Raw genomic sequence first — 13,281 nt, 5'->3', positions numbered from 1 at the left:
ACCATGTTGCAGAGGATAAGTGATCATAGAGGTAAACTGGTTTAAAGCCTCTGAACTGGAATGATTTAACAACCATGTTACTTGCAGTAGCAAAACCTACTGGTGTTTGCATGCCTGAGGGCAAATAGGGGATACAGCTGAGCTTCAGTTAGCTGAGGCATACACCCAGGCTGTAAGTTAGATTCTTGAACACTGCATTTCCCTTGCTGGGAAAAGCTCCTGATGTCTTCTAGAATGAGCCCTGTTAAGTAAAAAATACAGGCTCTAGCACATACCTGCATTTATTGGTCCCCATCTTCTGGTTTGAGGTACTGTGTGCAATCGTTTGTTTTCTTAAGATGAACAACGTTAATCCTTTCAGAACACATTGGACATATGTTTTCAGTCTGTAACATGCTGTTTTAAAAGAAGGGTGACTGGTCAAATGATAATTCTAATGTTTTCAAAGGAACAGTTGGGCCTGAGGCAGAAAGCATAGAGCAAAGTTCTGACCTATGCTGTGTAACAAATACAGACCAGAGCAACAGCACCTTCTGTCTAGGCAGAGCAAAGGTTGGTTGGTTTGTTTTTAACATTTGAGAACCAACATCACACCAGGAACGCTGCTGCTGTTTGCAACGGCATGAGGAAATAGTTGGCAATTAAAACATATACAAAGGAGCTTGGGCTGGAAGGTGAAGTTTCTGCAGCTTTGCAATTCCTGACATCTGAACAGAGCTATCCCATCCCCTTCTCACACAGATGATTATTGGGGACAAGAGATGATTGCTGCCTTAGCCTGCACCCAATACTGTGTGTTTTGTTTGTTTTGGTGACTGCTGCTGTGCCTGTGTTTCTGCCCCCCCATATCAGGTCTTCTTCCTGGAAGGAGCTGAGAACTTACACAAGCCCCCCCATCCATCTTCACTACTGTTCCTGTTGCTGGAGCTCTGCAGCTCTGGCTGAGTTCTCTCTTTACCATCGCTTTTGGTCCACTTCGAAGCACTGTTCTGCGAGTATGTTAGATAAACTACCAAGTAAGGGGGATTCCTCTCCACCCCCCCCCCCCCCGATGTTACATGTTTTTTAGTACCACATGAAATAGTTTGCTGCTAAAATATGAACAAACATTGGAATCCTGCAATAGAAAAAAAAATACCAACTTACTTCTTGAATTCTGAATAGAGGGCAGGAAAGTCACAGTGTGGGCAGACTGTCCAGTCATCTCGGACCATATGCCGACCCTGCATGTAAAAGCCACGAGTAGTTAGATGGCATGTGCTCTCCTAGTACATTGGGCATTTAGTTTTGTACATGTTATTGTGAAAAAGTCTCAGCAACTGAGTTCTAAAGATCTTGAGGAATTAAAAAACTAAAGCCATAATAGTGTTACTGTTGTCTGATTACTGTATAAATTCTGTAACTAGAAAAGGAGCTCTCGGTGAGCTGCAGTGTTTTTATTATAATTTGCATTCCTCTTTTTGTAAAAGGAAATCGAAGAATGCATTGAATTACAACTTTTAAAATTCTTATAGTTTGGCAATTCTGGAATGTTATCTGTAGGTCTATGTCTAGAGATGTACATAAATCTACAGGCATTTTTGGTGTTGCATATGATATTCAAAAAATGCCCCCAAAGCCACATCACCTGAGCCCAGGAGGTCACATTCAATGCTGTCAAGTTTGTGAGCATACTGACTGCCTGGCACTCGCCTCTTTACACAGAAATTATTTTCTCTGTTTTGGTATGGTTTACTAGTTTGCTTTTGATAGAATTTATATGTACCTTTTCAATACTATAAAAATGCAACAGCACCTTGAACTGTATTGAGAGATTTATGCTCTAATACAATGTGCAACAGTAGACTGTGTTGACACTGACTCTAGTAAGATATTTGAAAATGCTGCATTCCTAATGATGTTACAAATACCTGTGATGTAAATGAACTATAACCAAGATGGAGCAAATAAATAAGGTGAAATATAGATGAATATGTACATTATGTTTGGCTCATAAAAGCCTTGGGTTTTTCCCTTAAGATAATCCTTCTGAAATATACTGGTCATCTTACTCTGCTAAACCAATAGAGTAAAAAAATAGATAGTTGCTATTAATATTTTTTGTAAGACTTAATTCTTTAGTTTTAATAAAGAATGTTAACTCCAACATTTGATTCCTGCTCAAGTAAATGTTGATTTTTCTGTAATTCTAAATCACTTGAACCTAATAAAAATGAAGTGTTAGTTATACAGTAGCTAACCTCAGTATAAAGATTTTGTACCGATGCTGGTAACAGTGGGATGCATGACTCTTCCACTGGGAAACGTACCCCAGCCGTACCTTTTCAGTACACTCTGAAGTGTCCTGAAACAAAAATGAACTTCTCATTTCTGTAAGGAGCAGTAATGTAAGAAATGCTGAGGTCACTGGCTGAACTATTACTTAACCTTGGAAGTGCCTAAAAATTCTGTTACGTTCTGGGCATTCCCCAACACAGATTTTTGAAGAGTGTTTTTTTTAATTTGAAATCTTGGCAGCCTAGAGTTTAGGGGAGGAGAGCTGTGCCCTCCACAAGCTCCAGTGCACAGAAGAAGATACAGGGACTTCCATCCATGCCACTATTGCTCTGCACACTGGAGCAGCTGAGCAAAGGGCTGGGCTGGGAACCACCAGCACCAGCAGCACAATCCTGTCTGTGTTCTCCCAAGCGCACCAACTGCACCGAATGCACGCGTGCTGGGTGTTCAGGGCAGTCCTGGTGCACACCCTGCCTTCTCAGGAAGCTGAAGTCTTCCAGAGCCACTTCATGATTTTACCGCTACCCTTAAGTGCCTGCAACTTGTAGGTGGCAACTAAGGACACCCTATGATAGTTAAAGACAACTGAATGTTTTTTTTACTGTTTTGGTAACAGCCTGGAAAAAATCCCAACCAACAAACCCACAAGAACGTGTAGTTTGAATCTACTAGCAAACCAGAGATGTTCAGATGAACTTATCTGTAGAAGGAAAGAAAAGCTTTGTGTTCATTCTCACACTGCAGACACTCACAGTTGCAATACAGTAGGGGAGACTGTTTTTACAGCCAGGACACAAAAGTTCACACTCTGGGAGCTGGAATGCACAATATGGACAGGCTGTTGTTGGCTCCTCTGCCTCTGTTGTGTCTGGACGTCTAGAAATAAGATATAAATGTGATTAAAAACCTCAAGCGCTTTGAACTTGAACAAAGATGTTTTACAATGCCTTTCATATTTAGCAAGTGTTTTTCCTTTGAGTTATTTGCATAGCTTCCAGTTGCTGTTTTATATGCTACCAGATAATTCCTTTTAACTATCAACCAAGCTTCATCACAATTATGTAAACTCAGAAACAGGTTATTTTCCATTTAGTTTGAAACAATGCCACCTTTTTAAAGCTGTAACAGATCATAATACTTTGAAAGCCTTCAAAACTCTGTATGTATACGTATAGAATATAAAGGTGTGGTTTCTCCATTTCAGCATTTTTCTATGACAGGAGTGACCACAAAGAATTGAAGTAATGACATAAAACTGGCATCCTGGTAGGACTATACAGCTTGTAACTCTGCCTTTCACAGCCTTGTTTTCATCCACGTATCTGTCAGAATGATGGTCCTGATCCGGACATCACAGCACCTGGGCTGGGGGTGAGGGAGGTGGGAGGAGACCTTTTTTCAGATTTCTTGTGTGACCTTAACATTTCATCTTCTATGGAACATTTATAGATTAAGAGCTTAGATTCACTTTTAGCATATTTTCCAATGAAGACGGTACATCTTTTCTAATGTTTAACCTAGTAACCTTGGAGACAATTAGATGGCTTCCTTAGTTATCTTGATACTGTGTAGAAAGCCCAATTTCTTATTTTATTAGCCTGGGCATGTATGTTTCCCTCACAATGGCCTGTTCCTTTGTCTCCACTTAAAAAATCTGAGGTATTGATATACATGATAAATTAGGAATGCATCAACATGGCTTTTAACATTGATGTAATATTTTAGAAGCTTACTGGAATGTTCTAGAAATATTAACAAGCAGGCAATAGGGAAGAACTTTGCATGATTTAAAAAAAATGGTTAAAAGATACTAAAGAGAATAGCATAAACAATTCTCACAGTACACATCTGCGGTAACCTACTGCTGTGCTGCACACTCATAAAATAGAAAATGATGTGATCACATGGGGGAAGCCAAAGCAAGGCCTATTGGAAAAAAGTTTCCACATACAAGATGATGGACTCTGAACTCCTGTTGCTTAGGAACAAGATCCTGCAATTATAATATATGCTATGAAAACATCAGCTCACTTTAAAAACAGTCAAAGCAAATCAAGTAGGCTGCAACAGAGACTCATTCTGCTACTACTTAAATCCATGGGTTGCCCACATCTTAAATACAGTGTGCAGTTCTGGTCCTGCCTCCTCCAAAAAAGTTGTAAAAGAGTTTCAGAGAAAGGCCATAAGGATAAGTATCCATAAAAGAATAGCTATGTAAGCGGAGACACTTCAGGTCCTGAAAAGGTATGACTGATAGAGGGGAAATGAAAGAAAAACGGAGGGCTATAGAATTGTGTCACAGAAAAGGCTAGATCTCTCCCAGGAGGAAAACTTAGGAGGCATCACATTAAACTAGCTAGGGACCAGTCTTGACACAATGGAACTTCCTGTCACAGGAGTCATCTGTTGCTAAAAATTTACACGGCTTCAAGCAGAGAGCTTGGATAAGCTCATGGAGAGCCTAGAGACTTAATAAATACCTAAAACACCCATATGGGCTCAGCAAGTCCCTGAGCCTCAAAATGGTTAGAGCCTAGTAGAATAAGTGAGAAAAGCATTACATACGCTTGCCCTGCTCTTATACGCTCACCTACGCTTCCTCCTTTGGCAGAAAATATTGGCTTGGATCTGTCAAAACAGAACTTGAGATAAGGAAGAAAATGTCAAGAATTCATCTATTTTATTTCCCCTTCCACTCTTTTTTATCTATCCTAGCCATTCGCTCAGTAGTCTAAATGGGAGAAGAGCATACTGCTGATGCTGCAGTAGCTAACAGTTTACATGTACATTCCTAACTAGAGAACAATTAAAGCTGTATGGCTGCACTTACATCTGTATGGACAAGATGGAAAATGTTACTCCTGGTTAGGAAGCGTTTTACACGCACATTGCATTTAAAGTTTATCGCATGCAAGGGAACAGAAGAGCCTTTAATTTTCAGAGAAGGGGGAAATGGTTCTTAGCCTTCCAAATTGGAGATAGTGAAACAATATGAAAACAGGATAAAGCCCATAGGCTTTATGAGCAAAAATAACATTACAAATAAAGCCTTGATATTGTGTACATTTGAAAGTACATATTAATGCTGCTCACCTCACCATTGCTTCAATTTTCTTTTTGTATTTAAGATCTATTTTATTACGATACTCAGGTCTCATCAACATAGCAGCAAAATTGAAGGCTGAGTTCTTCAGTCCTGCCCTATGACACTCGATTACAGTTGAAGTCAAAATTGGCACGATGTCTGTAAGAGAACGAAACAATGATGACAAATATTTATTTACCAGTATTAATGTTGAAAGCCTTTGAGCTAATACAGCTAAAAAAGTACTGATGAAAACTGACAGTATTCTTCTTCTTCCTCATGGTACACAGTTGCACAATTTGTGCAATTCCTGTAACCATATGCTAGAAAATCACGGTTTCGCCTCTCACTGCCTTGCATTTCTGAAGCTCAGCATGGCAGCAGGAATGTTTTGATTATAACCATTTCTCCCAAATCTGGTCTGCACTGTTTGAAGTCTACATTTTAGTCTACATTTTCCATGTACCCAAAAAGTACTTTCAAAAGAAGACTGATTAAAATTTTGTGATAAAGTCACAGAAGCAATCAGTTCATGACATGCGATCCTGAGACTTAGTATGTGGTTCAGGCAGCTCAGTACTGCAGTTATGGTGGGTAAGGACAGATTAAACTGCTGGTGAGGAACCCATCCTGGAGGCCTAGAGCTGTTCTGTGGAGGATGGCAGAGCACACTGTGTGTTTACACTTTGTCGTGTGCCCTATAGGATCCTAGGAGGAGAATGTACCTTCTAATGCAATGATTAATGAATTGTCCTGTAGAGCACAGCATGCTCTTCTATGCTGTCAGCACTTACGTGATGGGAACTTGCTGATGTTGTTGGCTACACGTATAAGCATACGTGCTCCCTTCATGTGATCACCACGTTTCACGTGAGTCTGGAATACAACAAACATAGCGAATTAACTGCAGCCTTTAGAGAGTAATTCCTGCAGCCTGCTCTTGGTGTTCATCCTTCTGGGAGCTGCGCGCCCACGGCTCTTTCACAAAACGGAGCAGAGGTGTATCATGCACCCAAGGACCAGAGACTTTCTAGTGGCTCTTTCCCAGAACAGTCTTTCTGGCCTTCAGCCCACTATTTGCCTGCTCCTGCCTCACTGCTGGTAGAGAGGGAGGCCAGAAGCTGGCCGTAGGCTGAACGGATATCCTGAGGGGCCATGGGTTAACTATTAGAAATCATCCAAGCGCCCCTGCTTAATGTAATTTACAGAAAAGCAGCGATCTGCTTATGAATAATAATAAATAATACTAGCAGCATAACGTATTTGTAAGTATGAATGCAAAAGAAATACAGGAAGCCAGATGTAGCTTTTTAATTATTCAATATTTAAAAAAGAATATGCTAATCAGAGGCAGAAACAACCAAAAGATATGGATTGTCCTTGTTAGCATGCACTTGGATTCTCTGATACAACTTCTATGACAAAGTAATTTATGTATACAGAGCATCCATATGTACAGTTCAATAAATCAGAGACTGTGCAATTTATGCATAAATTCAGTTTCTCAATTCATTACCTTCACTAAAATATAGCTGTGTAGAATCATAAGGTTTGTAGCCATCTCAGAAGGAATTTTAATCTTCTGGGTCTTTAACTCTGAATACATACTGAAAAGAACATCATGTGCATTTCGGTAGTTTCCTTAAAAACAAACAACACTGAATAGTAAATTTAATTTTTCACAACAATTTCCTTACTAATGACATATATGGAAGCTGAACAGGAAGTTATGTGATTCTTAGAGCAAAACATTTGCATGACAATTTCTTTGGAAAGTCACAAGCAGTTGCTTGTCACACTATCCTAAACGGTATCAGCCAGGGAGTTAAATAAGAAAAAAAATTACACTTGGAGAAGTCATCTGAACAGTAGCAAAATACATACATGGATGACAATTTCATATAATGAAACTTTAAAAATGGAAGATGCTGTATCCAATACATTGCTTCCACAATAAAGAGGAGAAAAGGTATTTTTAGAGCATTTAGAGATGTTACCTCTTTTTGTTCTGCAATGTCAGATACTCAAAAGCTGTTGTTCAAATGTTAATTTAACATACTTTTACTTTATCATTTGCTTTGGCAACTCCTTGCCTCTGCAGCCAAACAAACCCAAAACCTTTCAGAGAGATAATTAAAATCTGAATGTTAATTAACTAGATTATACTCCTTCGAGGTTACTATCAAGGATTGTCCAGAAAGCACAGGATTACATTAAATTATCAATGCAGCTGAAAACAACCAGTGCTTAGTATGGTTAGCCTACTCTTAGCTAGTTTGTTCTTGCTTTGTTTTGGTCTTTTTTTGGGGTGGTGTTTTTTTTATTATTATTAGAGTATAAGGAAATTATACTCCTTGCAGTTGGAGGCATTTAAAGGAAATTTCAGATTCAGTTATTTTTTCACTGTAGAGCAATTTGTTTTGTGTTTTTACACACTACAATTGAATCAACCAATGGAATAATTTGTGTGAGGCATCTAAATATCACTCCAGAATTAGTTGCTGGAAAACAACATTAATTTTTCATGCTGTGTTACTGACTCTCAGTGTAATAGGAGCAGTCTTAAAATCATGTGATTACATAAAATCAACTTAAAGGAAAATTGCACATAAAATGGCATACCCAAAGGAAAATACCAAACTGCTTGACTTTTAAGGAAAGAATAAACTATATTGGTGTGAACTTCACTGAAATCTCCTGAAGGAAGAGGGGGACAATCTAAAACTGTGCCTCTGTGCAGGAAACAGTTACTGCAAGATTGGTGATTTTAATGAGAAAAATATTGTGCTTATTATCACACTGTTGTAAAACACATCTATTCTGTTAAGGAATATGAAACACAGTATGGGATACTGCATTTTAGATACAAGTTTTCAGATTCAGAGAAGCTAGTAAATATTTAAACCCTTGAGCCTTTACATTTCCTGCTTACATAATTAGCACAAATGCATTATTCATTGCTATGATGAATTGGGAGATCATGCTTGCCAAGGGCTTAAGAGATTTTCCACTCCTTAGGCCAATGCTGAGGAGCAGTCCATAAATGTTAATTTGCCTGGGCTGTTCCTGAGGCTGCTATTCTTCCTTTATAGATATTTTTCTTAACTTACATGAAATGAAAAGCAAGCAGTATTCTGGTAGGGCTGTTGCCATGGCTACAGAGGAGCGCGAATAATGGAGGCGATAGCTACTTTGCTTCTAGCCCTGTCCCTTCTTATGACTTTTTTCTATTTCTAATTTCAGCTACCTATTACAGGGGAAAACAAGGCTTAAGCAAGCATGTAATCTTTCAACAGAAACCATCTCCTGTGCACATCTCCCACTGAAAAAAATCATGTTCAAAGACTAAAGCATCAGTATCCAAGTCGGAAACTGCATGTAGAAACTGCAATTCTAAGATCTGTGATATACAGAAAAGTAAAGGCAATCCTAATCACTATGTTTACCTGAATGTAATAAGGAATGCAGGTATTTTCCACAGTTTTCTTTTTTCCAATATTTAATATACAGGTATGAGTCCCAAACTTTTCACAGAGGCTACTTCAAATTAAAAATTAAACTTGAATATAGTTAAAAGCACTGATACATGTCTTTTCTAAGTATAATCCTATATAAATAACGGTACCCTAAGTACTGCAAGGATGCAGTGTCAGAGATGCTGTCATATTACAGAAAACAGACTTACCTGAACACTGCTCCTCCCTGGCAATTATTATAGCAGTCCTGGCAGCTTCTCTGTATTGCTTTAGTGCCATGTATAAGCGGAATAGGTACTTGGCATCCTTAATTAAATCATACAAAAGCAATTAATACTGAATACATACTGCTGTATTCCCTTTCCTTACTTGCCCATCCCATCACCACATTCTTCAAAGAAAGCGGACAAGCTGGCTTGTTTCGTGAAGAGCTCTTTGTATCAACACACTTTACTGATGCTACGTTCCCCTGTAAGTTTTGGCCATTAGGACAGTCAGATAAACACCTATGTTGAGGACCCTGACCAAGTTGTGGCAGTTAGTTGCCAAGCCCTGTCAATATGGATGCAGAAAGCCGCAGCCTGTTAGGCACATAGAGAGTTGTACAGGTGGAAACCCAACAACTTCAGACACGTAGGCATTTATGGTGTCAGAAAAGAACCAAAGGACTGCTTTTAGAAATCGAAATCTTACTAGAAATGCTTAAATTGTGTTAGAGATCTAGATGCAAACATTGCTTAGTGTGAATAAGGATGACAAAACCTGGCCATTAAAGAGTATACTGTTCTGGGACCTGATGGTAGACATCCAAGACAGCTAAAAGAACTGCAAATTAAGGGGACAATCAGCTAACAAAATGTGTAAGATTTATAATTTGCTATACTTTATATCATTCAAGAATGGCAAGTGTAGCAAAGAGTTCACCCAAGAACTGGAAATCCAACAGCTTAATTCAACATCAAGAAAATTCCTGAAATAATTTTAAAACAAAACTTTAAAAACCAAGATGGCAGTACTGAAGAAAACAAACATGAGTTCTATTTTTTGAAGTGTACTCAAATTTCTAGCAGACTAGTTACAAAAAAAAAAAATCAACAAGAGAAAAGAGAACTGGTCCTTCATAAGGGTTTTGAGAAAATTCTCAAAAGAGGTCATTCGTAAAAATACAAAATACAAAATAAAATGACCTTGCTTACGATGAAAAGGAACTATTAAGTGAAAAAAACCGCTGGGCTAGTGCCACTCTTTTAGATCTTTAGCAGTGATTTCTAAAATGGGATCAATAAAAAGTAAAGTCTGTACATGACAGTCTATCTTTTAACTAGTAAATCAAGATTAAATTAAGCTGAAATATTGTATATAATGGTATGGTTCCAACTTAAATACAGATGAATCAGGAAAATCACTGGTAGCTTTACAGACAGCTTAGTAAAAAAACCAAACCAACTAATTCTGCAATATTATTAATAAAAAAACCCCCACTGACAATGTGTATTTTATGTTAAAATGGTATAAAACTTTCTTTAAAAAGAATTGTATTAATCAATGTTGTGCTGTTCTCTGGAATACTGTGTGGTTTTTGTATGTAAGTCTCAAAAACATAGCAAAAAAAAGGCAGAAATTAAAAGGAAGAGAAATATGAAAGATATAAAGACATTTCCTTATAAAGATGACAGCAAAGATTAACTCCCTACTTGAGAGGCAAGAAAAAGCAGACGAAAAATCACAGAAATAAAAGCAAGCAAGAAAGACTGGCATACAGAAAGAAAAAAGGCAAGTAAAATTCTTCTTTTTAACTCACAATATAATGAAGAACATTAAGTGACCAAAAGTAATTACTTCTAAACTAATGATGGAGCAGAATTTTAAGTAACACATAATCAAAAGGTTGAACATCATAAGAACCATAATTTAACGATAATGAAATAGTTATCTGGATAATAAAGTAACCACAACTACTTATATTAGTGGGTACTATTTATCCGCTGTAAACTGCCTTAAAAAGGAAAATTGCTATTCCCTGAGTGGGATAAAACAAAAATTATTACAAATGGTAGGTTATGAGGTAATTCTTCCCAGCTTCTGGCACCTCCTAATGACCACAGACAGCCCTTCCACTGATGACAGCAGAAGGCTGCACTTCTTCCTCATCCAGGCTGCTTCTCCCTTTTCACCAGCAGGAGAAGGATCCTGTCCCAGCACAGACCACTGGTCTCATATGGTATTTGCCATGTCCCTAGTTACATTTTACTTAAATAATATATTTAAATGACTTACATGGCAGCCATATGTAGAAAAAAATATAAAAGTAGAAGGCATTTTAAAGAAAATTAGTCTTATGTTTTACTTTCATATTCTTATCTTTAAAGTTAGCCATTTTAAAAGCAAAAAATGCAGGAAGGAATTTTCAACTGACAACACATTCCCCAAGGTCTTTGGAAAAACTTATTATTGCAATCTAACTGATCTTAATATTAGATAGCCATTATTTTCATTTAGTTTTGCTTTTTAAAACACATGTACTTAGCAAATAGGCACACAGAAAACAGCAGAACCTTGCTAGTTAACGCTCCCTGAAAAATTACAAAAGAACACACATGACAAATTAAGAATCTTTACACGTTGAAGTTAACAAATACAATAGTTGACTATTTAAGAAATAGTTTATAATTAGTCAGATAATAGTGTAGCAAAATTTTGGTAAGCATAATAATTTTGATAATACGGTACTTCATTAAAATCCCACGTAATTGTTGGCTGCGAAAGATTTAAAGCAATCAAGCTGCTGTGAGCGATGATCTGGTTTGAAGATCAAAGCTTGAAAGGATTAGCAAGTTTCTGCTGCATGGCTACTTTAAGTTCACTCTTACTTTCAGCTTTACAAAAATACCACCACATAAAAGCTGCTATTCTCTAAAAACAACCCCATTTGCTCAATAATTTCAAACACACTGTCTCCATAGCATAATAAGGATAAAGATGAAGTGGTTTTTAAGTAGATTTTTAAAACAAATATGTATGATTTGATAAAGTAAAATTTTGTTACTCACTGAGAGAGACTATAGCAGATTGGATTAAAGCATTCAGAAGAACAAGAGAGAGCTTTTAAACAAGGAAAAGAAAGCTCTACATTGAAGTTCAAAACAATGTTAAATATGGCAATTACGACATTCACAAAATTCCTAAGTGTTTTCTAAAATCTTTAGAACTTCTTCACTATGGAGGTCATACTGTAGCTCACTTCCCTTATCCAGTCCTACGCACTTCTTTCAACCCAATGGCTAGGCTGCCGCTCTTAGAGACTGGATGCTACAGTTTCTGTCCACCCAACTTTCAGCATAAATATGAAATTACTTTTGCTTACACTGATGCTGCGCAGATTTTTCATCTAATGCCTTCAACAGCTTCATTCTCTTCTGGTCTCTTGCAGTCGAATTTTGTTTGTTTGCACTATGTTTTCCTTCTCTCATAATTTTATTAATGTTCCCATTTCAAATTAGAGGTAAATAATAATAGCCATTGGGCTATGATTAATGGGATGAAATTTAACAAGTCGAAATGCTGCATTCTGCACCTAGGACGGAGTAATGCTGGGCACAAGTATAAATTGGGAGAGGGGTGGCTGGCGAGCAGCCCTGCAGAAAGGGATCTGTGGTGCTGGCTGACAGCAGGCTCAACAGGAGTCAGCAGTGTGCCCTGGCAGCCAAGAGGGCAAACCGCATCGTGGGGTGCATCAAGCACAGTATAACCGGCCGGTCAAAAGAGGTGATTATCCTGCTGTATTCAGCGTTGGTGTGGCCTCACCTTGAGTACTGTGTGCAGTTCTGGGCCCCACAATCTAGAAGGATGTGAAGGTCCTTGAATGTGTCCAGAGGAGGACAACAAAGCTGGTGAAAGGGCTGGATGGAATGTCCTATGGGGAGTGGCTAAGGACTTTGGGCTTGTCTAGTTTGGAGAAAAGGAGGCTGAGAGGCGACCTCATTGCTCTCTACAGCTTCCCGAGGAGGGGAAGTGGAGAGGGAGGTGCTGATCTCTTTTCCCTGGTATCCAGTGACAGAATGTGTGGGAATGGTTCAAAGCTATGCCAGGAGAGGTTTAGACTGGACATTAGGAAGCATTTCTTCCCCAAGAGGGTGATCAAACACTGGAACAGGCTTCCCAGAGAGGTGGTCAATGCCCCAAACCTGCCAGTGTTCAAGAGGCATTTGGACAATGACCTTAACAACATGCTCTAACCTTTGGGCAGCACTGAATTGGTCAGGCAGTTGGACTAGATGATCGTTGTAGGTCCCTTCCAACTGAAATAGTCTATTCTATTCTATACTGTAAAGAGATAGAGGGTTTGGTTTTGGTTTTTTGGGGTTTTTTTTTTGGTTTTTTTTTTGTTTTTTTTTTTTTTTTTTAGTTTTGTAAAAGCAAGGTTGGCTTGGCCATCAGCTGTCC

General features: G+C 38.2%; 1 protein-coding gene across 6 annotated transcripts in view; it reads right to left on the bottom strand.

Moving 5' to 3' along the window:
• Positions 1 to 13,281, bottom strand: part of WDR19 (WD repeat domain 19) — a 49,284-nt gene that overhangs the window by 758 nt on the left and 35,245 nt on the right. For all 6 annotated transcript variants that reach the window (XM_075499941.1, XM_075499942.1, XM_075499943.1 and 3 more), the window contains 7 exons: positions 9,048 to 9,144; positions 6,879 to 7,003; positions 6,157 to 6,238; positions 5,371 to 5,521; positions 3,030 to 3,153; positions 1,147 to 1,223; positions 276 to 396 (listed from right to left, as the gene is read on the bottom strand). In XM_075499941.1, coding sequence (XP_075356056.1) covers positions 282 to 396; positions 1,147 to 1,223; positions 3,030 to 3,153; positions 5,371 to 5,521; positions 6,157 to 6,238; positions 6,879 to 7,003; positions 9,048 to 9,144 — 771 coding nt within the window. In that variant the 3' untranslated portion in view covers positions 276 to 281. The remainder of the gene's footprint in view (positions 1 to 275; positions 397 to 1,146; positions 1,224 to 3,029; positions 3,154 to 5,370; positions 5,522 to 6,156; positions 6,239 to 6,878; positions 7,004 to 9,047; positions 9,145 to 13,281) is intronic.

This window comes from Mycteria americana, chromosome 4, assembly GCF_035582795.1.
Source record: "Mycteria americana isolate JAX WOST 10 ecotype Jacksonville Zoo and Gardens chromosome 4, USCA_MyAme_1.0, whole genome shotgun sequence".
NCBI classification, from domain to species: Eukaryota; Metazoa; Chordata; class Aves; order Ciconiiformes; family Ciconiidae; genus Mycteria; species Mycteria americana.
The sequence above is the reverse complement of the archived record's forward strand: the minus strand, read 5'-3'. Positions and strand labels throughout refer to the sequence as shown.